Source organism: Euleptes europaea, chromosome 10 (genome assembly GCF_029931775.1).
Source record: "Euleptes europaea isolate rEulEur1 chromosome 10, rEulEur1.hap1, whole genome shotgun sequence".
Lineage (NCBI taxonomy): Eukaryota > Metazoa > Chordata > Lepidosauria > Squamata > Sphaerodactylidae > Euleptes > Euleptes europaea.
Genome location: NC_079321.1, coordinates 75,828,035 through 75,853,846, shown reverse-complemented (window position 1 = coordinate 75,853,846; position 25,812 = coordinate 75,828,035). Strand labels below are relative to the sequence as shown.

At 42.5% G+C, this 25,812-nt stretch overlaps 1 protein-coding gene across 1 annotated transcript; it reads left to right on the top strand.

The window, feature by feature from the left end:
• Positions 1 to 14,036: 14,036 nt before the first annotated feature.
• THEMIS (thymocyte selection associated) lies at positions 14,037 to 24,098 on the top strand. Its single transcript, XM_056856224.1, has 4 exons — positions 14,037 to 14,127; positions 19,335 to 19,496; positions 20,303 to 20,743; positions 23,023 to 24,098. The coding sequence occupies exons 1-4, from the start codon at positions 14,037 to 14,039 to the stop codon at positions 24,096 to 24,098; spliced, it is 1,770 nt and encodes a 589-aa protein (XP_056712202.1).
• The last annotated feature ends 1,714 nt before the right edge of the window (positions 24,099 to 25,812 follow it).

Genomic DNA, 25,812 nt, shown 5'->3' with positions numbered 1-25,812 from the left:
AGTTAAAGGCCCAGACTCCTCAAGCTGGGTGGGAAGCCACAAGGAGCAGAACCTTTTCTGGTTTGGCACCCATTCTGTGGAACTCCTCCCCTAAGGAGACTTGTGAGGCTAATTGAATAATTTTTACTATCTGAAAAATCTTAAGGCAAACTTATAATAAGCTCTTGCTCTTTTATTGACTTTGCTGCTGTTTTTTTTTTTTTTTTGTTCTCCATGTGCTTCACTGAAGTTTTTTAGTATTGTTAGAGATCTGAAATAGAGAATTCTCAGTACCCTCTCCAGAGTAGAATTATTTGGGTGAAATACTGAAAGTTAAACAGATATAAAACATACTTTGTAGTATAGATATGCCCCCCTATTGTTTCTGAAGGAATGAGAAATGCTTTATGGAATGTATGGGAATGTGGCAAAGACATTTTTCTTAATGTTCATTGGCAGCAGCCACAGACAGATAAAAGATGGATAATGTCACTTGAAGGCTGTCTTTCTGCCTAGGGATATGCAATCTAAAAGTAACATTAACAGAATTTAAGAGCTACTTTAAATGTTTTAATGTAAATAAGTTATATATACAGTTAATGCGCCAGCTTTTCCATCAACATAAAAATACTCGGAGAATGGAAATTTTTGTAACTAAATAAGGATATATAAAGCTACTATCATTATTCACAATCAGTGCTGCACCAAACCAATCACTACAGTCCTGATTGATGGAGTGCTATAATGTTCTTTATTCTGGCATCTGTAAAGATGGAAGTTTGCAATTTAGAATTCAAATAAAACTTTGGGAATAAAGTAAAATAGAATGCAAGAAAAAATCCAACTGAATAGTGAGTGTACACTGCCAAAAATGCATGCAGCATAGGCCTGTAGCAGAATACCATGAGAATGAGATGGCATTGTGACATAATGAAATGGACTATATCACTTCAGACTGCAAATGGGGTGGTCATATTTTTAATACCTTTTAAAAAAAATCATTTGATTAGAAAAGTAGTAAGAAAGAAGACTGGACCAGAACCTATCCCATGGTGCCATGCTAAGCAGTGTTAAACCTTTCTAAGGTCATTTATGCATGGGAGTTTTACCTGTTCGATGCTCGCTTGACCCACACTTTTCCTTTGTGAATCCAAAAAGCACTATGTAACAGCAAGCTCCAATTTGGAAGTGTCTCCCTGCCCCTTGAAAATGTTGGTATGAAATTGGCTATAGTGTTTGCTATGAGTAAAATGCCCAGTTCCCATCCCCTCCGAAACCTAAGTGCTATTTTACACATTAATTTCAAAAACCAGGGCTCTTTTAATGGAATGTGGGGAGGGGGGGGGGACAAACACATGCATGATTTAAAATCCCTTTCATTTTTATGAACGTCTGCTCAGAAAGAACTCCATGGGGAGACAAAAATCAGGAAGCATTTGTGTCCCCGCCACCTTAAACGCTCCTTTGTAATTGGCTGTACTGCATGCTGTGAGAAAAACGCCCCCCCCCAACTCCCTTGTTGCGGGCTTTGCCTTATGCATGTTGATTTCACCCATGCTGATCTCGGGAGATCAAAGACTCAGGTTATTAGAGGAATGGGAAGTCCCAGGATTTGTGAGGGCTGGCCACAAGGTCAACGCTAATGGATGCCTAACTCCAAGGAACAACCGAGACAGACTGGGGGCGAACATGAGTGCAAATACCCATGCATAAATGACCATAGTCAACTGAATGCAACTGTCGTGAGTCAGCCTGAGAATGACTCTTCAGAAGAAGAATTGGCGACAGAACAAGCTCTCACTCCCTCTGAAGAGATAACACCGGAACAGCAAGACGGGGCCTCTGAGCCAGAGGATCGGCCGGCTGAAACAAGAGAACAGGGAAGAGAAAGCCTTTCACCTTCAGGGTCTCCTCCACCAGTGGAGAGAAGACGGGAAAAAGGCAGAAGGGCATTGCAGCAAAGGAGAAAGTCAGCCCGGCTTTTGGACAAAAGACGTAAGTTGGCGCAGGAGGAATCAGAGTCTGAAGCCGACAGTTGAGCTGAAACACCTGGAGAGTCACGAAGGCAATATAAGCAAGACTGACCGTTAAGTGCCTCGTGGGAGCAAATGTTATTGCATGCCGCCTGCCTCTTATCTTGAGAAGCTTCATTTAGGAGTCCGGTTTGCCGTGGTGTTGAACTTAGAAGAAAGCCTGCAGCCAAGACCTTACGAGTAAGAAACTTGTATCTGTCTGTGATCTTGTTCCTGTATTGTGTTAAAGAGCTGCCGGCCCCTCCCCGCAAGAGTAAAATACGCGTCAGGTTCTGCTTCCTCCAGCATTGATAAGTTGCTGTGTGGGAAGAGGACTCCGACCTGCCTGTACGCAACAGCAACTGGCTTTGAAGACTTTGTAACTAGTACTGGCAGTGTGCTAGTATGTTTTTTATATAGAAGAAGCATTCAAAAAAGACATCTTCCACTGATAATCTGAAGTGGCACAGTCTGTTCCTGTTACTCTGAGATTCTACCACATCATTCTTTTTCCTGTATAGACCAGGTTAGACAAGAGAACCTCTCACAGTGCATTCCTGACCTTTAAGGGCAAAAGCCCTTACAAGGCCAGGAAGGCACTGCACCAGTGCACCACTGCACCTCCATGCTGGTGTCCGGGCTACTTACACTGCCATAAGTGGCCCCAATGCCGGTGGGGAGGGCTGGACACCGGTTGCTGGGCACCGCCATTGCAGCACCGCCCAGGGATCCCAGCAGGACTTCTGCCAGCATCCCATCGGTGTAAAGTCCCATGCCGGATTCCCGGGGGCATCCCGGGAGGCATTCCTGGGGTGTTCCAGTGGAAGGAGCTGCCATTAGGCAGCCTCCTGTCCCCGTTCGCCCTGGGTACGTCGGCAGCGAGAGGAGCTGGAGCAGCCTCGCTTTTCTCAATGAGGCAAAAAGGCCCCATTTGTCAAAAAAAAGCTGAGGCTTTTTTTGTCTTTTGGCGGCTGTGGAATGGCTTAGGAGGAGGCGTGGCAGCACCTCCTCCCCGCCGTCCCTGGCTGCCACCAGCTCAGGAATGGGCTGTCACTGTTACTTTATGTAGACTATTGAGGGATATGAAGAAGATGAGAATGAGTAAGGGAATATTGGGAGGTAGGTAAGAATTTGTTAAAGGATAGTTAAGAGATTTAAAAGCAGGAGAGGAAAGTAGCTGTGTTAATGAGGTGTTGCACCTGGAACAAAATGCAGCCTGAAAGAAGTGGAACAAAGAAAGACAGTGGAAGAAAAGAAATACATTATGCATGGATGTTTGCTACATAGTAAGAAGAATTTCACAAACACTTATCACTACAGTTTCCAACTCAGTTAGAAATGTGCAGGTCATATTTCAGTCCTTACATCACAGGTGCCACATCAACTAATATTCTACAAAACATTTTTTTTTTGCTAATCAGAAAAGGGGCTCATTTATTCTCTTCACATATTGTGAAGAACTTTGAAAGCGTTATTAACCCATCTTTGCTGAGAACCATGCTTCCTAAGAACCCAGGATCCTATTTGTAGACAAGGCTTCTCTGGACAAAATCATGCTTATACTAAATACTTCCCTCAAAGATATGCAGTGGGTTTCTTCACGGCCACTTCCCCCTGACTTTTAGGCAGCTTTTGGTAAAGGAGTAAATTCAGCTCTGCACTGATAGTTTCCTTTCAAAAGCTAGAGTGCTGAGATACATCCCAAAAGAAATACCTACATATTCTGGAGGAATGTTTGTGACTCTTTTGATTACGGACATGGAAGCAACATCCCACTGTGACAATGTATGAGGATGTAAGCTAAGCGCACAGTGAGAGACCTGCCTCAGGGTCAGAAATGTTCTCGGATGTCAAAGCAATGCAGCTGTATCGAAATGAAAGCAATAAGAAGAGTCAGCAGAAGGTCTTCAGCTCTGACGTTACAGCCCCAGGATCTGTCCGGATGAAACTGTCTCAGTCCTAACATGATTTAAATGGAGTTCCCAGAAGAAAGAAGAAAACAGAGGTGGAAGTATTTGGACAAGGGCCCTAACATAAGAAATTTTCTGCTGAAACTACGGTAGTTGTTTCAGCAAACCACTAATCTAGCTCCACGGGCCAAGCTTTGTAGTCCAACCCCCATCCTTCCTGACCTCAAGAAATGAGTTGGGTAGGCAGGAGAAAAAATAACAAGTCCAACTAGAATAATGTCCATTTGGTGAAAGACACCAAAACAACACCCGTCTCTGTATTGGTTTAGCCATAGCAACTGAAAGATAGGTCTAACTGAAAAAGCAATTACCATTTTTTTCCTGAAAGGAGGTAAAGTCCAGATTTTAAGCAGTCTTCAGGATACAGGAATCCACCCATCAATTAGTCATCCATACCTTTTTGTCTGACAGCAAACTTGGCAATGATGAAAAGGAACTAATTTGCACGCATAAAAAGATGCTGATTTCTTCCCTTTTGGTATATTAGGCCCAAGCCATTAATGTCTGTTTTTGTTTTAGGATATGTTTTCAAATGCAAACTGTATGCCTTTTTGAATGAAGAAACAAAAATGAATCAAATCATAATCTGTCTTTTGCAACTAGTTGTTAATAACCCAAACACAAAACGACAACTTTCCATTTTTTCTTGTTTAAAAGTGTGTTCTTTTAAGTGCTGCTACTGGAATCTGAAGGTGAAGTCTCTGGGGTTAGTACCCGTGTTCTTTTAGGAGAGAGCATTTACCAGACCACTGGATCTAACCACCCAGCATAAAAAAGAAGCAACAAAAAATGAAGAGCAGAAGCATACTTTATATTTCAACAGGAAATTGCTAGAACACACACACAAGGAAACTGCAAGCAACATCAAAAACAATTTTCACCACAGCATGTTTATCATAGTTATTTAACACAGCCACTTTGGATCCCCAGAAAGGAAGGGTATAAATGAAATGAAAAAAGTAGCGGTTCTTAAATGATATCATACTAATCTTTCTTAACACAAGGAAAGGGAAAACCTTTTTTCCATGTGTAATTCAGCAAAAGCAAAATAGTCGGGTCAAGTCTCACTGGGAACTCAAGTTGGGGAGGTCTTACCCCACTGTATCATAGGGAGGGGGAAGGGAAGCATCCCTCTCCAGGAGAGACAGGCCCTGGGATGGCAGGGTGAAGGAGAGAGGGTGCAAGCCATGCCCCCGCATCTGGGGCAAGATGGAGGAGGAGGAGGAAGCAGCCCTTGGGCTGAACATGGGAGAAGCAGCGCAGCAGAGTGAGGAGCTGGCAGGAAGGGCACGAAGGCGGGAGAGAGGTGGAGATGGGCCCTAAATGCCCTCAGAGGGCCGGGCTGGGGGTGGAGTGAAGGGGAAGCAAGCCCATAAAGGCAGAACTTGGGCAGTAACCAAGGAGGAAGGAGGCTAAGGGTGTGCTGGGCAGCTGCCATAACACCCGACGCCAGGAGAAAGAATAGGAGGAAACAGCCTACTCACCAGTTCTCCAATTCTGAGGTCTGTGAAGGGGGACAAGGGGGACCCGCTGAAAACAGGGGGCGCTGGGTCGGTGCCTCACAATCAGTGTTGGGCAGAAGGCTGTTAAATGTTTTAAATAAATTGCTAGGATTAATTTACACAAGCTAATGTCAACTTTATTTTTAATAGGATATTCTTCTTTAGATGAATATGGATTTCAGTTGTAGAAATGATAATGCTATGAAGCTGTTTGCAGATTCACATTTATTATATGTAGATTTCATATAAAATCAAGCTTTCATCCAATTTCAGAGGTTTCTGAAATATTTTAAGATTATTTTTCTTTATGTTAATTACATGTTTGAGCTGGTTCTTTGCTTTAAAGTATTCAGTTGGTTAAGAGGTTGCATTTGAGCTTCAGTATTGATGGTAGATGGCACAGAGATTGGATTTCAGACCCCAGCAGTCACTATCAAACCAAACAATTTGTTTCAGAGCTTGATCTGTAGTCCCGAATGTTGGGTTAATAAAGTGATAAAGTTCAACATCAAATTATCATATAAGTGTGTGGGCTCCACAGAACTTTCAGTATTTATTAGGGAGGATTGTAGTTCGGTAAACGATTTTGACATGAACAAGGCTGGGTGTGCTGGTCTACAGTCTGCAGCAAGCGAATTCTGGGTATGGTTATGGCATCATCAACTGTTGCCTTGTGTCTCAGAGTAGAGTTCAAAAAAGGCCTAATATCTATAATCAAAATTAAAGGGAAATGATCACTGTCGGTGTGCTCATCAACGTGAAAGTCTACGATTCTATCTCTAACAGAACAAGGAGTTAAGATATAATCTATAACACTGCTACCTCTCACAGTAACAAATGTAAACTCTCCTGGTGAGTCCTGTTGTGACAAATGGTTTAAGATTATCCTATCAAAATGTATGCAGAATTTTGTGAATAGGGCACCCACGTAATTTATATGGGAATCTTTGGAAGACCTCTCAAATGAAAAAGAAAAAACCTAGGTAGGCAGTCCTCAGGATCCAGACCAAGTGCTGTTGCCAATGCATAGTCATCTTTTCCTATCCTAGCACTAAAGTCACCTGCAATGGTAATTCTGCTAGAGGGGAAACTATAAATGCAGATAGGCGATTCCAGTAAGTACGCAGTGTGGACTCATTTGGGCAAGGAGGGATATATATATTGGCCAAAATAAAAGCAGAGTTAGATGAATTAAGCAAAAAAGCATGAGCTATATGATTACATATAGATAAAACAGTGAGCTTGAGGTTTGCCTGTTGTGATAAAAGAAATGTTAAGCCAACTTGATGACGACCTTTAGGATTGATCGTATATGCAGGCACTGAGTAGGTTTCGTAGCTTGAACCCATGTTTCCTGGAGCAGAATAATATCAAAGTTCTTAATGTAACACAGAAATTGTTCCTCCAACCAGCTATATTCCAGGACAAGATCTTTGTAACTGGATGAAGGAAGTCTATTGAGCATCAATTGATATTAATTAGATTTACTAATATTGTATATGCAGGCGCTAATATTGTATATGCAGGCACTGCCTCCAAAGGAGGTTTGCCCCCCCCCCTCACCACTGGGGCCGAAATGTTTCCCTTCGTGAAAAAACCCATGCAACTTTTCATAGGGTTGCATAGGAGATACGCCACCTAAAAAGGTGGTGTATCTAGCGAAAATAAAAAAGAGGTGTTCCCGGCCCAAAAGGCCTCCCGGCATGCTGGCGTGGGCTTTTACGCCAGTGGGATGCCCTGTCGGCGTCCTGGGGTGGTGTTGCTGGCAGAACCTGGTGCCCGGCATCCGAGCCTTCCCATTGCCAATTGGGCTACTAATGCCAGTGTAAATTGCCTGGACGCTGGCGCAGGGGGCCTGAACGCCGGCGCAGCGCCTTCCTAGCCTAAGGGCTTTTGTCATTCAGGCTCAGGAATGCACTGTGAATCTCAGGCTCTTGAGCCTGTCAGTTGACACTAGTTGGTCAGTATCAGTCAGGTCTTTGAACAAGCCCAATAAATCCTCCTCCAAAGAATCCTGCCCAGAGAGAGGCTCCCGTGGAGGAGTTGTGGTATCAGGCTGTTCAGTCCAATTTATCAGGTCCTTTAAATTGCCTTTGTGCTCTGAGCTGAGGCCCCAGAGGTGTTGTCATGTCTATTAATTTTAAATTTATTAAAATTAGGTATAAAGGAGATAAAATAGTGTTATTAAAAACTTGAGCAGGAAAAATTCCTTTTTCAGTAAGAAGAGATTTCTGATGGAGTAGCAGTTTAGGTTATTTAGAGCTGTCGAAAGATAACAAGACTCTCTGGGCTTATTTAACAGCTGGATTGAATTCAAGTCTACCTCTGTTACATGGTCACCAAGGAGTGTTTTTAGATGTTTCTTAGCTTTGGTGCTCCAGGAAGGAATTCCACTTTTCAATCTGCATATAGTTAGACTGACTTTGTGAGTTTGCAGAACAAGTTGATAAGACTCTTTAACTTCTCTGACTTGCTGCTGTTCCAGAGGCATGTTTGTTTTTAAAAGGGCAGCACCTTGTTGTAGAGTAGCTGGGCCAGCTAGAAAAAGCTTGTTAGGCCCATTTGAGTCAACAGTCTTTTCTGCCAAAATGAAGTTGTATTAAAGAGTCCACTTTGGAATGCAACAGTTTCAGCTCTTTGTACATAAAATCTATAGTTCTAGCTGTCACAGAAAAAAGGCCTATTGGAATCTTATCAATCATTTCAACTCCCTCCTCACATGCAGGGAGTTTTGAAGATGTGGCTGTGAGCTCAGTGGTCCTGACGCTCTCATCCTTCTCTGTGTCCTTCTCTGTGTCGACATTTAAGGTAAAATCATCAAAAAGAATAACAGGAGAGACAGCTAGGGGTGCAAGTAAATTATTAGTAGATAATTGAGTAATCAGGGTGTCATTCACTGGGAAGTAGTCTCCAATGTTTGATTGTTTGGAAGCTGGCGGGGGGAGGGAATGCTCAAAGTCTCTCCCCCGTTTAGAAGGTCCCATAGTATGTTTTATCAGACAGGACTATTTCCCCCCAACAATACCACTTCCTTAATCAAACAATTTACAGACCTGAGCCGACCTAAAGTCAGTGCACTCCTTAAACTGATTAAAAAGAACAAAAACCTGGGCTCTCAAACACTTCTACAGATAAAAAAATTACAGTTTTGTAAAATAATCTCAGAGAGATCACAGCATCCCATCAAAAAGCCCAACCTATTAAAAATATGTTTACCCAGCACTCAATGTACAAAAGTCTAAGATCCTGGTGAACCTCTGTGGGTCAGCCACTCGTGTTGTACATAATTCCCACCACCAATCATTTTCAGATAATGAATTACATGTTTGCCTTGAGTCTGAGGAGGTAAGGCAAGATAGGAATGTTTTAAATAGTTAAAAAGTTTAAAATAAATGCACAGTTTTCATGCTGCCATTGTACATTCCTGGTGGTGGCTAACATTGGTATGGAGGCTATGCGCACAATAACTGCGATCCACGCAGTGAACATCTCTTTAGTATTTAAGCCACCATATCACAATTGGTTCTCAGACATTAGGAAAGACAAAGAAAAAAGCAGGCAGGTTTTCTTTCCTGTACAACAATGTAGAAGCACTGGGCTGTTGGGAAACATCAAGCTGTTTTGCTTTCCCAGGTGTAGAAGATCATCAGCTTGATAGGCAAGTTGACAGGCAAAACTTCAAGAATAACTAGAGAAAATGATTGTGCAAATTCCATCGGGAAGATCAATCTCACACAAATGTATTCAAATAAATTCATTCTTCTTTCCTTTCAGTAAAAATTTAGGGGTAAACACTTCTGGGGATTTCTTTCATGACACCCTAGAATGACTGTGGCCTTTTAAAAAAAGAATTACAGTGTGCAACATCAGATACCACAGGAGGACTAATCTGTAAAATTAATTCAGAAAGAGTCTCCTGTGTGTCTTTAGCTGTCATGATTACTGAAGATATGCCAGACATATTTCAAAACATCTTTCTTGTAATTTGAAGATCTTGAGTCATTTCCTACAGCAGTAAACCTTCACTGGACCTACAATATTTTCTCAGGGATATCTTCTCTCCCCATCCCCAAGCTCTTTGTCAAGTGAAAATATTTATTTCACGTCAGATTTTTAACAACTCCAGGTTATCTCAAGGAGATGAGCAACATTTGGTCCCTAGAAATATCAACAATAAATACTACCTAGAAATCTTTATCAAGTTGTGCTGGGATTCTTCATCTTCACTGGATGATGCTTCCACGGAATCATAAACCAAATCTGGAACTCAGCAGGGATGTCAAATAGTTCCCTTGTAACAGTTTAAAAGCCCAGATAAGAATCTCCTCCCTTTCCTCTTTTAAAATAAACAGACCATGCTGACTAACAGCATGCTTGGTCAGCATGCTTTATTTATTTATTTACAAAATTTGTATCCTACCTTTCTGCCCTTACAAGGACTGCCAAGGCAGCTAAGTAGGGTTGTGCATATCGATAAACCTGAACCAAAAATAAACCCAAAATTAGCTGTTTTGGCCATATTCAGGTTTTGGTTTTACTGAATACCAAAACCTGGGAATCTGCCCGAAGCCAAATAGGTGATCACTGAATCAGCTGAATAGGTATTCAGCTTTTTTGGTTTTCCCATGGCTTTTCTCTATGGGGATTTTTTAATGAGCTACGGGGGAGGCATTTTTGGAAGTAGAGTTCCCAAATTTTCAGGGTAGCTTCAGGGGACTTTCTTTGCATGAACTCCAAAGCTTGGTGAATATTGGGTCAGGGAGTCTGATTTTATGGAAGTTGGATCAGGGGGTCCAGTAGTGCCTTTTTCAATTCACTCAAAATTTTTGTAAAAAAATATATCCTGAAATTTCTCCCTGTAATTCAATAAAATATATCCTGGTCAATCACCCCAATTCAACAGGTAAAAATGCATGTGGATGCAGGTAAGGCATGTGCATTTCCCCCAGACAATAAACCCAAGCTCGAAGCAGGCCTGTGTCCAAACCTCTTCACACTGTTAAGAATTGATCAATCTCTATTAGATCCTTTGGCATTTTTAATTCTGCTAAACTGAAGCAGGTCAATCATGCTAAAGCATGCTTGCCTTGTAGGAAAAGATTCCGGCCTTCATCAGTAATGCATATTTGCTGCACTTGTTCTAAATAAAAAGAATACATTCAGTGACATTTATAAACCTGTCTTTGTCTCAGAAAACTGGGACTATATTTCCATGTGCACGTTGGTGGACAAGACCCAAGAGGCTTGGGAGTCAGCAATATGGAACTCCCACAATCCGTCAGAATGGAAACAAACTGGGGTTTGTGTACACAGCTCTATGAAATAGTTGACGTGACCTATAACCAGAAGGTGTCACTGCTAAAATAATAAGAGCCCTGCTGGATAAGAAAAATGGTCCGGTGAGCACAGTGGCCCTCCAGTGCACAAGGGCCAAAGCCTTCCCGTTATTGGCTCAAGAAACTGGTAGCTGGAGATACATGGAATCTGAACATAGAGTCATACTTTGATGTCACTGTTGGAGCCATCCTCCATAAATGTGCTTAATCTCCTTTAAAAGTCATCTAAATGACTATCTGTGCACAAATGTACTCTGTTTGTGTGAAGAAATACTTGTTTTTTTAAAAAAATTAAAAATGTATTTAACCTGGCTTCCAACTACTAGTATTTTGAGAAAGAATGAAAGAAATGTGACACTACTTTGTCGATGTCATGCATAATTTTTTTAACTGCTGTCTAATCCCCCCTCTATGAAATCCTGTCAGTCAGATTGTAATGTTGTAGTGTTACAAGCAGCATCAACAGTAATTTCTACACCTGGCAGACACTATTACCAAGTTACTTTTGATCCCTTCAAAGGACTATACCAAAAAGAACTATTTAGGGCTGTTGATTCGGTTCGGCCTGAACCGAAAAACAGCCAAATTTCCCCTGATTCGGCGGTTTTTAGTTCGGGACGAACCGAACTCAAAAATGGCAGGAAAACAGGGGAGCCGAATTCAGCGAGTTCGGGAGTTCATGAATAAATTTGGCAAATTCGAAGCGCAGCAGCATAACTGTCAGTTAGCAGCATTTTCCCCCGGCCAATCGGTGGCCAAGCTGGGACTTCTTCTGGCCAATCAGTCAGGATTGAGTACTGGAGGAATCAGCTGCTGCGCGGCCCGGCCGGGGAGAGAAAGAGAGAGAAATCCTCATGGGGGGTGCGTGTGCACATTCGCTCCTTTCCGTGGCTGCAGGTGGCACATTTTGGGGGGTAGAGACCCCAAACTTTCAGCGGAGCTTCAGACAAGCCTTCTTAAGAGACCCTTCCAAGTTTTGTAAACATTGGGTCAGGGGGTCCCGAGATATGGGCTCCACCCCTTTTCCCTCCCCCATTTCCATTTCTGTGGCTGCAAGGGGCGCTTTTTGGGGATGCAGCCCCCAAACTTTCAGCATAGCTTCAGATGAGCCTTCTTAAGAGACCCCCCCAAGTTTTGTAAAGATGGGCTCAGTGGGGGCAGAAATATGGGCTCCCCCCTTTTCTCTTTCTGTGGCTGCAGGGGGCGCTTTTTTGGGGGTGCAGCCCCCAAACTTTCAGCATAGCTTCAGACGAGCCTTCTTAAGAGACCCCCAAAGTTTTGTAAACATTGGGTCAGGGGGTCCCGAGATATGGGCTTTCCCCTTTTCCCTCCCCCCTTTTCCATTTCCGTGGCTGCAGGGGGCGCTTTTTGGGGGTGCAGCCCCCAAACTTTCAGCATAGCTTCAGACAAGCCTTCTTAAGAGACCCTTCAAGTTTTGTAAAGATGGGTTCAGTGGGGGCAGAAATATGGGCTCCCCCCTTTTCTCTTTCAGTGGCTGCAGGGGGCGCATTCCCCTTTTCCCTATTGGGATGAATGGATTACCCGATCCTGTATGCATCTCCAGAGCGGCAAATCCAAGGCAAAACCTCCCGTGCTTAAATAGTATCGTATTGGATTACCCAGTCCTCCCAGCCCCTCCTGATGGAACAGAAGACAGTCACAGTAAGACCCCTTTGGGGGCTTTAATCTATAATTTTTCTCCTGTGTGTGTGTGTGGGGGGGGAAGCAGAGTCTGTGTGTGTTTGTGGGGAGGGAGCAGTTTCTGTGGGTGGGTGGGGGAGCCAAAGGGGGCTTTCGCCCGTTCTGCCTGGGGTGTGTGTGCCCCCTCGAGTCTCTCTCTCCCTGGTTTGAGGGGGGGCTTCAGTTGTGTGTCCTCAGGTTTTCCCTCATTCATAAGATCGGTTAGGTCTATTTTGATGCTTGCTCAAAACTGGTTTTCAAATGGTGACTTAAAGAATGCATTTGCCTGGTCCCGAGTCCGATGCAAAAGGGGAAATTCCACCCCCTCCTGCTCATTATGCATAGCTAGCTGCCTCTGTCCCTTTCCATGGTTTGCAAACTCCCAGGTGTCAGGTGTTGCTTTGCATGGTTGCAAACATGTTGCTTTACAGTTGTGTTGCTTTGCAGTTGTGTTGCTTTGCAGTTGTGTTGCTTTGCAGTTGTGTTGCTTTGCAAACTTCTTTGCACCTGCCCCACCCTTGCTCCCTGCAGCTCAGCTGTTTGTCGGGGCTGGGAGCTTTGTGCGTGGGCGGCAAGCTCTGCTCAGAGATGCACATTAAGGGTGGGGGGACCCCTTTCTGGGCCCATATCTCAGCCCCCCCTTGACCCAATCTTTACAAAACTTGGGGGGTCTTGCAAGAAGGGTCCTTTGAAGCTCCGATGAAAGTTTGGGACCTCTACCCCAAAAAATACCCCCCCAGAGCCACAGAAAGGCGCGGTTGTGTTTTTAATGGCTTTATTCGGCCGAATTTTTTTCCTGAACTTTGAATTCGCGCTGAATTGCATGGACCCGAAGCGGGGGAGTTCGGACTTCGGCATATCCCGAATCCAGACAGGCCAAATCCGGCCGAATCCGAACTATACCGAATTTTTTTTATTTCAACAGCCCTAGAACTATTCCCTCTTCTTTGGCCTGTAAGCAAATATTCCTGCTACTTTAGCCTAGTCATTGCATGTTTCAGTTAGTGTTAGCACTTTTAACTGGGCCCTCTTCTTTTTCTGCATTCTACAAAACACCAGTTGGAAAACCTGAGCCAGTTCAATTTCATCTTTTCAAAGACCACTGTACTTTCTTTAAAATGAAGGAAAACAGCAGTACTTTCAAACTCATTAAAAGCTTAAGACAAGATCTTCGTGTGTTTGTGGTGCAGCTTCAAACCACACCCTAGTTAACTAACTCCCTCACCTCTTCTTTCTCCTCCTCTCAGTACTGGTACAAACTAAAATGGGCTGGATTTCCTGTAGCTCAGACTGACACAGGCACAAAGTTGTATGGACCCAGGTGTTCTGTGTAGCTTTCTTCAGTTATATGCCTGGCTTCTACCTTGCCTCCCACAAACAAAAAGTAAAGACAGTAGAAGTGGCCTCCTGTATGAAACGGCTAAAGCTTTTTCCCTGCTGTTTTTGAGTGAAAGGTTCTTTCATATTTCACAGGCCTTTCTTAAGTGCAGGAAGTAATAGAGAGCATTTTATGAGGTGTTTTAGTTTAAACTCTGTCTTCCTGCTGCTCCTCATACCATGGCCTCTAGTCTGAAAAATTTCATTCATTCCTTGGATCCAAAATCTCTTCCTAGGATACTGCAGATTCAGTCTGGTTTTTATGATGAAGGTGAGTGGTTGTTGTTGTTTTAGAATAATCTCAATGTATGAAGAAAGACTGGAAATTCAGATTTCTGTGTGGGATGAAGACTTGTGATTATGAACTGTATTTGGTGAGAATAGTAGCATGTCAACACTATTTATGCATGGGAGGTTTGGCCTTGGATTTGCCACTCTCTAGATGCACATTTTCCCCATCTGAATTCTCAAAACTCTGCATCAGGGCTTATTGTTGAATTTTGAGAATTTGGATGGGAAAAATGTGCATCGAAAGAGTGGCAAATCCAAGGCCAAACCTAAGTCTCTTCATGGAAGAAGATGCCAGTGAGCTGTTTGGAATGAAGAGGGGACTTCTATAGGGGAGGAACTGATAGGAACACAGCCAGAAGGAGCAAACATAATGCAGGGAAGGTTTTTGAGTTACGCAACCTTTATACACGAGTGTTCATCGGTATAAAATATTAAGTCTTTAAACTTTTATGTATCTACAACCCAATGCATGGTGCACACAGAAGCAGGATTCTGCATATCCATTCCCCACTGGCTTGGGAAACCAGGTCAAAGGTATGCACATATCCAGAGAATTGAATCCATACTTCTGAAGCTCTGGGGCTTCTTTTATTGGCAATGCAATGTGATAATATTTCAAAATCTGGCTGCTGGACTTTGACAATTGGACTATGACTTCCAAGTAGAAACTTCAGTTTCAGACTGACATCAAAGTTGAGTTTCTTTAAAGTGTGATGAAAATTCAGTACTTCACTGTTTTGATTTGAACAATTTTAGTTTTAATACATATGTAAAATACATAAAAATCCTAAAAGAAATTATTACAAATGTTTGAGTTTGTCTGGGGTTCTGCAGTGTACTCTTGCTGCCCAGAAGCCTGGTGGTTAAGCGGTAGAAAAGAAATCTCTAAAACATTTACAAAATAAATAAATATACATTGGTCAGAGGTCACAGAAACTGATTACCCTCAAAGATTGGTGTCTCAGAAAGCAATTTGTAGCATTTTGATTATTTAAATTATTTGTTTCTTCTTTTGCTGCTCTGGCATCTCATCTTATATTACCAAACTATAAGAGGTTGGAAACAGTTTTGTGAGTACATCCAGTAAAATTGGTAACATTTAAGTACTTCATGAGGTTATTATGGGAGGGCAGGGGTTGTAGTAATCATGTTAAATGGATGTAGATTTCATCTCAAGTGTTAAACAGCAACGTTATCCAGCATAGAATTCAATTTCCCTCCAAAACTACAGAAATTAATCAAGTAAAGGTATGCATTCATTAACTTCAGCATTTTAGCTGAGAATGACAGGCTATCATAATATTTTAAGGTAATTTTGATTGTTTAATGCCCTGATCTGGATGGCCCAGACTAGCCCAATCTTATCAGATCTTGGAAGCTAAGCAGTGTTGGCCTTAATTAGTACTTGTTAGGGAAACCACCAAGGAAGTCCAGGGTTGTGATGCAGAGGCAGGCAATGGCAAACCACCTCTGAACGTCTCTTGCCTTGCAAACCCTATGGGGTCTAAGTTGGCTGTGACTTGGCAGCAATTCCACCACCACTCCACCTTGGATCTCAGGAAGAAAGGTAGACTATAAATGAAATTTACCAAGTGCTTCATGTATGTTAGTTTGGTAATTATCACAACACCCATGTTATCTCCACATTCCAGATGGGGGATAAGGTGGGAGATGATACCTTGCTTGATTAAGGCCATTTTGTAGTTCATGGATGAGCTGAGGCTTTCAACTCATGCTCTTTTTTCTTAGCTCGTTCTCTTAACTGCTTTACTTCATCAGCTCTCTTGATATATGGAGGTACTTTTGGCTCTTCAGCCAAAATATAAGGAGGCCAAGTTTGTGCTTTTCTGTGCATGCTGCATAGGATCAGGACAAGGGTTTTCAGCATCAGCAAAATGGGAGAATCATTGGCTTTGGAAAGTAGGCCTATCTCCTGTACAAAAGCAGTAGCTGTTTGGATCTGTTGATCCACTCGGGCAGGGAAGAAGATCTTATGTATAGTATTGTTGAAGTAGACAGAGGAGGGATGGGGTTTAGGAGGTTTTTTCACTGGTTTAGGAGGTTTTGTCACTTCCATGAGTGTCAGCCTCTTTATCAGCAGCAGCAGCAGCAGGAGCATGTGCAACTTCACTTTGGTGATTTCTGATTCTTCTTTGCCTGCTACACTCAGGCACTGCTCTCAGTTTGGTCTAGGCACACAGCTCTTTCTCCTCACCATGGAAGATAAGCAAGACTCGGTCAACCTAGCTGTTGGGAGGAGTTATGCAATAAACTCCATACCACCACAGTTTGCTCAAGCTGCAGAAAAGTAGCTTACTCATGCTCTGGAGCAGCTTGGACTGTACCAGAAAAAAGAAAAGAAAAGAATAGTTATCTGAATTTATCTCTACTACCTCTAATTATGGGAAATTTTTCCTTGGATATAGACACTGCCTTTCCTGCTTTCCTATTGCCTCCCTTCAAAGCTAGACATTAGAAGATAGTACAGCTCCTAATATGTAATATCATATGTTAAAACTGTATTTTTAGGAACCTTTATTATAATACTTGTTTACAGATGTACAAAAGCAGGAACAAAAAAACAACAGCAGCAAAAACAATTGGGGAATAATAACATTAAACTTTAACAAGAGGTTATGTCCATGCGGAACGGGCCAGCCAGACGCCCTATATCACATTATTTTAGATTGTCGTTTACATGAAGAACCCTGTAAAAAAATTATATTACCCTTAATCAGCAAATGGATGGCCCTTTATAGAACACCCACTTGCCAATTCTTGCTGAACGACATTACAACTGATGTTACAGTGAAGGTAGCGGAGTTTTTGGCAGAAGTTGTTAAGATTCAAACTCAATTTTAATCTAGATATGTATTATCTGTTTATCTCTGACCTTGTGACCATCAATTTTATTATGCCAATAAGGTTATCTGATCTGATCTGGACATTAAACTAAACAGGATGACTGAACATTTTGCAAATATTCTATAAATATTTTACTACCAGGTGTTTAGAACAGCTATATTCGAGTCCAGTAGCACCTTAGAGACCAACAAGATCTTTGGAGTATAAGCTTTCTAGCATCAAAGAGCCCTTCTTCAGATACTGTATCTGATGAAGGGAGCTTTGACTTTTGAAAGCTTATACCCCGAAAATCTTGTTGGTTTCTAAGGTGCTACTAGACTCAAATCTAGATGTTCTACCGCAGACCAACATAGCTACCCTTTGAAACTACCAAGCATTTAGAGAGTTTAGAATTTCTTATCTAACATTTTGTTGGGTTTAATTCTATACCAATACCTTATAGAAGGTTGCCACTTTTTTAAAGCCCCCCCCCCACATTTTTTTAAATATATGTGAATTCATAGCTTGGTTAACACTGTGGTATTTTCCACATGGGTCAGGCATGTGTAGCTTCCCCATTGCTGGTGTGGCTGCAGATAAAGCATAGTGGCAACAGGGCTTCCACATGGCAGTTTCCCTCATAGTTTCCCTGAGTACTTCTTTCCACTGCGGACCCTCATATTGCACCCCATGCTATACTCCTGAAGGGTCTTTTTACCCTCAGGGTCCATTTTTAAAGGAGCACAGGACACTGTAGCAGGATTAGGTGGTAAAGACCTACTTTGCTTCTGATCTTTTGGATTTAACTCTGTGTTTTGATTGCAAACTGAAGAGTGATATGAGATGGCATGGTATGGGAAGACATACAAACAGATATTCCCATAGCTGAGATAGGATATAAAAACAACCATAAGTAATGAAAAGTTCACATGAAATTATAAACTGGAACAGTCCATGCTTTTCACAAAACATGTAAATTATCTTAACACCCTTCGGCAGATGCATGATAAACAATAACTGATACATCAGGAAATTCAGGTTGGGAGTGCAGTAGGAGCAGTGCAAACAACTTATTTTACATGAGGAAGAAACTAAAACTTACAATTTCCCAAAACCAATACCAAATATTTTCTAGAGCAAACATGGTTTTCTTCTGCACATTTTCAAAGCATAGTGTCAATATGCTTCAACTAATAACAGACACTATTGTGGAACAAATGGGGTAGGAAAGAACTACTCCTGGCAGGAAAGACACTGAGACCTGAGTGTGAGTCTTTGAGCAAAAGACATCCCAGTCTTTTTCTTTTAACCTCCAAAGAAAGTGGGCAGGGAAATGAGGAAAATTAAAACCAGGGCCCCAGACTCATAGTATGTTGTTTTAATGTAATGTTGTAGCATAAAGGGAAGCAGAAAATGGAGGCAACTAAAGATGTACTTGCTGAAATTCACCAAGGAAAGGGTTTGTCCCTGTAACCACCATCCAAAGAGGCTGCTCTTACCAACAAATAGTTGTTTCAGAGATGTCCTTTTTGGGGAGAAATGATACTTCTCGACTTAGGGCAACTATACATTGGTAGCTGCCCAGTTACAAGAGCTGGCTAGGTTTTTGTCCAACAGAAAATGGGGAGAATACTTGGACAGGATTATTCTCCCAACAGAAATATAAAGAGGGATCAAACCAATGTGTCCTGTTAAAGATTGTATTTAAAAATTGAACCAAATAAAAAATGGCAGGATTAGGAACAAACATGAACGAGCATGGTCACGTCACAGCAGTCTCTCTGGCATCATTTTAGGCTTGCTCTCCCACTGAAAAACAGTCTCTTTCTAAGCAAAAGCAAAAGTTGTTTTGTCTTCTAACCTAGCAAAACAATTTCAAGCAACAAGGTAGGTTATCACAAAAGGGCATCCTGACCCTAAACCTTACACAGATATCTGTTCCAAAAAAATTCAGACAGTTTACCAGGTTGAATCAAGGTGAAAACTGAAGTGAGTCTGTCAGACGTCAGACTGGAAATCTTTTGAGGCCTAGAAAGGCTACCTGTAGCAGTTGCCAACCAGTGTTGCACCACAGGTAGAATATTTTAATTTTTTACCTGCTACTACTGATGCGCTTATCTATGTTCAGTGTCTTACTGTCTGTTCAAAATGTTGTTTCTGCACTGAAACTTGCCTTAATATTGAAGTTAGTGAAAAAAGCAAACCAAGTAGTAATCCAGGCACTTGAAGAAAATGAGTTCTGCAAAGAAAAGAGGGAATGAGCTCTATTAAGAATAATGGATACTTTTAAACTACCACTTAGAATCTGTAAAACAACTTTCTTACACTTCTTTTCTCCTCCAGGCTCAATTTATGAGACGTTTGGCCATGAAAGCTGCTTGTCAACTGGAGATGTGATTAAAGTTGTTGCATTAAAAGTTAAAAAACTCAATGCAAGTAAATGTGAATGTGAAGATCATAGCCTGTGTTCTCCTACTACAGTGGAACTACCTCTAAATTTTCCAGGTACTGTGTGAACATTTTCTGCTTAAATAAGCTACCTTAGAAGAACTTAATAAATACATAAATCTCAGGGTTAGAGGCTTCTATAGAGATTATTTGGAGTGTTCATTTGGTACGTAACACTCAACTTTGTGTGTGATATGAGCATATATGAGTCTAGAATACTGTTCCTAAAGCACCCTAAAACATAACAAGTCTACTCTCAGAATATTTTATGCACTCCTTATTTCCTCATTCAGTGAGCAGTTCTAAGTGCAGAGCTATTGGGTTTGGTATTCTTCCAATGAAAGAGAGTACTAGATTTAGGGTATTTTTGAAATATTCATCCACCCCACAGGCACTCCCTTTTTACCCTTCCCCTGTGGGCTCTCCTTTTGATCTCATGGAGGTGGAGGAAAGGATTCAAACTCATCTCTTCTGCCACTGCATTGGTTCCTCATCTCTTTCTGTCCACACATGAACACATGAGTCTGGTTAAACACTCCACTGGTCCATCAAGTTCACTTTTGTTAATTCAAACTGGCAGCAATTATCCAGAGTCTTGTGCTGAGATCTGTCATGTCCCCTACTACTTGATACCTTTATCTGTATATGGTAATTAGCAATTTTAATCTGGTAGTGGAGATATATTTTCCTGATATGTTTCTGATATGTTTCTTTAAAATTGTTACCAGGCCCAAGCTTGTAAATTCAGCTTGATGACAAAGGAAATCAAATTAATAACAATTGAATACAGTCTGCATGCCTTTGCCTTTCAATGTTAACATAATTAGAAAATAACTTTTCTGAATCAAACATCTCTCTTGAAGGGCTTTGCAGGTTAGTGGTGGATAGAACTCCCTATGTTAACGTTGAAGAAATTTTGAGAAAAGTTTGCATTGGACCAACACAACTACAACATCCTTGCTTCTACTGTTCTGGAGATCTAGAAGTAGAAAATATCAGCATCAACCAGGGTGAGAAGATCATATTCAGTTCTGTGGAAGACAACAATGGGACATTGACTGTCAGTTGCAGAGTGCAGAGGAATGACCAACGGCATGCCTTTCTTTTGCCAATCTCACAAAAAGGGGATTTCTATGAATCAGAAGATAACCAGATTTATTCCCTGAAAGAGGTTGCTGAATGGAAAATCCCAAAGAGCAGATGCAGACATGTGGTATTTACTAATATTTGCAATAAGTTCCCTGTGGATTTTGATGGCTGTGTTGTTCTATCACCGATATATGAAGTACAAGCAGTGATGAAATGTAAGTAAATTTCAGTGTTTAATTACGAATCCACTCAAAACCAATACAAAGAAGTTGGTGTGTCTTTTGCAAATGGTGCTTGGACCAAGCAGGTATGAGAAAAGTGTCCCATTTTTATTTATGCATTAATTTATTTTACTTCATTTTTACTCCACCTTTCTCCCCAATATGAGATAGGTTAGGCTGAGAGTGTTTGACAGGGTTGTGAGGATGTACATGTCTTTATGTACAACTTACTGTTACCATGAAATTTTGAAATATTTATTATTTATGCCTCACTTTCTACATAGCTTGAGGCAATTTACAAAATGAAGGCCTATTTTTCACAAAGGCTAGATTGCTGGTAAATATTCTGTGCATTTTTATTTTAGTTAGGTTTATTTATTTGATTACATTGATATTCTGCCTCATGGAACTCAAGGTGGCATCCACAGAAACCTCTGAAGGTCTCCCATCCAGACACCTACCAGAGCCTACTTACCAAGGTTGCCATGGGTTGGGAAATTCCTGTTGATTTGGGGGTAGAGCCTGAGGGAGAGAGGGACTTCAGAAAGATATATGCCATAGAGTCCACCCTCCAAAGCAGCCATTCTCTCCAGGGGAACTGATCTCTGTAGACTGGAGACCAGGTATAATTCCAAGAGATCTCCAGGTCCCACCTGGAGGTTGGCAATCCTACTAGACACAGACCTCCATACCTCTCTATAATTAAAGTATGGGTGCCGTGTTGTGTACCTGTGTGCCAATGTTATTCGACATATGAAATAAGGGGGAGAGGATTGTTTACACCTCAGTTCTGAGTGTTGACTTTAATATCTGGATAGATACTGCATGCATGGCACCTTAATTTCCCATGTTTCCTGATGACATTAGGGAGAGCCTAGAGTTGCCAGGTCCCCCCGGCCACTGGCTGGGGATGAGGTTGCCAGGTCCTGGTTAGGAAACTCCTGGAGATTTAGGGATGGAGCCTGGGGAGGAAAGGGATCTTAGTGGGGTACAATGCCATAGAGCCCACCTACTGAAGCATCCATTTTCTCCAGGGGAACTGATCTCTGTAGTCTGGAGATGAGCTGTAATTCTGGGGGATTCCCATATGCCACTTGGAGGCTGGCATCCCTAAGAATGCCCTATGCATAGGGCCAAGTCATGAAGCATTTAGGATGCTTTATAATTAAATGCTATTACATTTGTTTTAAAAGAAGAAGTTGATGACCCCCCCCCTTGCCCATTTGTGAATTTTGTGTGAACATATAATAAAAGCAAGTATATTTTTATAAATCATTTTATGTGAACTCTGAAGTAGGTATGGGTAGAGAGGTTTTTTTTTTTAATACCAAGAGTTCTAGAGATCCTTCAAGAGGCTTTCTTGTGCCTTCTGAAAGCTTTCCTTCTCATTCTCTGTATTGCTAGTTCTTTTATAACATTGTTATTTCTTCTGTGGAAAGCTTTTCAGCCTCTTCTTCACCTACTATAGTTCTCAAAAACAAGATTTTTCTTCATTTGAGAAGTTGTAACGATATAGGGAACAGATGTGCAGAAGAAGAAAGGAGAGATATCTGGATATTAGATTTTCAAAAAAAAAAAAACTTGGTTCTGTATACATATCTAAACAATCCAAAGAATACTTTCCTGAGAGTACACCCCAATGAAAAAAAATGGACTTACTTCTGAGTAAACCTGCTTAGGATTGCTTCCTATATTCCAGTTTTCTGACTAATGTTTTCACTTGTTACTGTAGAGGAGAGAAGCAAACAAGAAAGAAACAAAGGGCACAGGTAGAAAATGTTATGGAACAGAGCAAATGAGAAAGAATTTGATCAGGAAGGACTTAACTCTCAACCCCAGTCTCAACAATCATGCTTATGATGTACTCACTAAAAATTCACGTAGTCATTTTGATGTATATAGTATTCTGTATAAATATATAATATATAAAACTATATAGGAGAGCTGATTTCCCTTTGATAATTACTGTTGCCAAAGCATAAGCTGCTGTTAGCGCATGCCCCTCCCTGCAAAACGGTGCATGCAGCAGTAAACATTGTTATTTATCTTGACACCTCTGGATAAGTGATAGTAAACTGTGGCATATTTAATATAGTACTCAAATGTGTGAGAAATCCTTGAATTTTAACTAATATAGGTTTCCAGTGAAGTTTGAGTAGTTCTCTGTTTGGTTGCCAACAATATAGAAACCATTTGTATTTTAAAACAGTCCTTTATAATTTTAGCATGGTTTTCTACTTTATCATCAACTGAACTTTTCTCCCCCTTTTCAGTTCAAAAAGAAATTGTTCACTTCCTTTCTGATTTAGACGTTGAAGTCAAGGATGTAACAGACTGTTACAATATTAACAGTTTTCTTCAGCCACTGTCAATGGAAGACATATTAAAGAGGACAAGCAAGGATTTTCCTATTGTTGTTGCAGTAATTGAAGGGCCCAGTGGAAACAAGCAACCATACAATTTATTGTGCCCCGGCAGAGAGATAGTCATTTACAAAAAGCACCAGGCAATAAGAATCTTAGCTTCTGAGATAAAGAGTGATTTCCAAAAAAGACACTTTTTAATTCCTACCAGCTACAAAGGGAAGTTCAAAAGAAAACCCCGGGAATTTCCAACTGCCTATGACCTAGAAATAGCAAGGAGTGGGAAGGAGGAACTTCATGTTATAGCAACAAAAGCTTTTCAGTTTCCTCATGAAGAACAGTGTTCAGTCTCGATTGGAGACCAGTTTTTAGTCCCACGGTGCCAGACAAGTGAAGTTGATCAGAAAAGGAAGAAAGTGGAGAATGCTTTGGCCTGTGAACAAATTCTTTCACCAAATAAAACATACAAGAAAGTGTTTCTTCCCATGTGCATGGAAGGCAGCTTTGTGGAAATTGTCCACGATAAGAAACAGTATGAACTTTTGGAGGTTTGCAAAGATTTCTGCATGCCATGCAATGTCAAAGTCTCCATAAGAGATCTTTCTATACAAGAGGACATTTTGGCTGGTATACAAAGTCTGCAGCTCGAAGAAGAGATCACAGATACTTATTTGTTAATTAGCAACTTCAGTAACCCCACAGAAATCTGGGAAGTTCCTGTGCACCGTGTAAATATGGCCGTCCAGTTGCTCAGTAAAGATGCTGAAGATATTGTGCCTTTCCCAGTGAATAATATTGTGGAAGAGATTACAGAAGCACAGTATTGCATGATAAGAAGGTACGAAATGCAAGCCAAAAACCCACCGCCCAGGCCTCCTAAAGCCCCTACAATAGAAGAATCAAATACATCTTTTCCCACTATATCAGCTCAAAATTCTTTGGATACACCAAGACGTATAAAGGTAGGAAGAACGTTGTGTTTTTGATGCACCCATCGGCAGTTTCCCAATTTATTATTAGTTTTGTTGTTTGTGTTGTTATGTGTACTCAGACTGACAGTGGCTCTCTAAAGCCTTAAGCAGAGGTTCTCCCAGCCCTGCTACATGAGACCTTTTCACATGGAGATGCTAGGGACCAAACCTGGTACTTTCTTCACACAACTCATATGTTCTTCTTAAATTCTTCCCACATAAATGCTTGTATAAACTATTAGGAGTTTCTTAAAGTCATAATCAAAAATAATGGGAAATGTCTTGAAGTATTATGGAACACGATAATGCAGAAGGGAAAAGAACATTTTTAGTACCGTATTTTCCGGCGTATAAGGCGACTGGGCGTATAAGACGACCCCCCATTTTTAGAATTAAAATACAGAGTTTGGGAATGTCCCAAGGAAGGTGTCCCCCCGCCCCTCAGCAAAGCATGGGGAAAAGGGCCCCTTCCCTCTGGCCCTTGCCCTGCCTGGAGAAAGAGAAGTCCTGATCCAGCACGTGCAGCCCCCCCGGCCGGAGAGGGGGTGGGGGGCTTCTCTTCGCATCACCTCCGCCCAGTCTGGATTTCGGCTCTTTCTGCAAGCGGCGGGAGCGCCCGAAGAGGTGGCCACGCCCCACTCCGGGTCTTTGGAGGGGTGGTCGCGCCGGGGCCGGGGGGCGCTCATTGCGCGAGGGGCAGCCGGGGAGAGGGGGGGCGCAGAGCCCAGGCGGAGGGGACAGCGCGAGAGGGCGCGGAGAGCCGGAGCGCAGAGATGACGTGCCTCGGGAGGCAGGCGAGCCGGAGCCAAAGGCTCGTCGGGGCCCCCAAGGGGAGGGGAAGCAAAGCCCTCCCCCCAAATAAAACACGGGAGGGGAGGGACGGGAAGGGAGGAGGGGATACACACGCAAGCCCCGCGCGCTTACGTGGGAGTCAGCGGGCACGCCTGAACTCCGCGGAGCTGGGACGGCGCTCCAGAGCAGAGCCCAGAACTTGGGGGCGGGGGGGGGGGCAGACCCCAACTCTTCCTGTGGGAGCTGCGCGCGCCCCGCCGAGCGCACTTGCCAAAGTCCGGCTGGAGTTGAGCAGAGGGGGGGCGAGGGCTGCCCGTGCGTCCCCCTGCCGCCCCGTCCCTTTGCGGCGCCCCGCCGCACGGCTGCCTATCCCGGCCCATCGGCGGGGCGAGGGGCGACCCCTCTAGCACCCCCTCTGCCGGTCTCGGGGGCACGCACTCACCGGGCGGGCTGCTGCTGCGGCGGCATCGCCGGCCAGGCACTTGGCGGCTGCTGCTGCTGCCCCTCGAGCAAGGCCTCGTCTTCTTTCCCCTCCCTCCCTGGAGGCGAGGCGGGGAGAGAGCCTCCCCGGGCAGCGGAAGCTGAAGCGGAGGCCGGGGAGGAAAGACGATACCCGGCATATAAGACGACCCCCCAGTTTGGAGAAGATTTTCCTGGGTTAAAAAGTCGTCTTATATGCCGGAAAATACGGTATATGGTTAAATAATTTAAACTATAAATGCAGGTACTTCCTCATGGAGATTAAGCTGGAATTGCCGATTCAGATGGTAATAAGATAATGTATTGTATGGTATTATAATGGACAATTAAACCCACAGATTTTTAAGTGGGAGCTGAGGGGGAGCTCAAATTATTTTCACTGTTTTAGTTAGGGTTGCCAACCTCCAGGAACTAGCTGGAGATCTCCTGCTATTACAACTGATTTCCAGTCAATAGA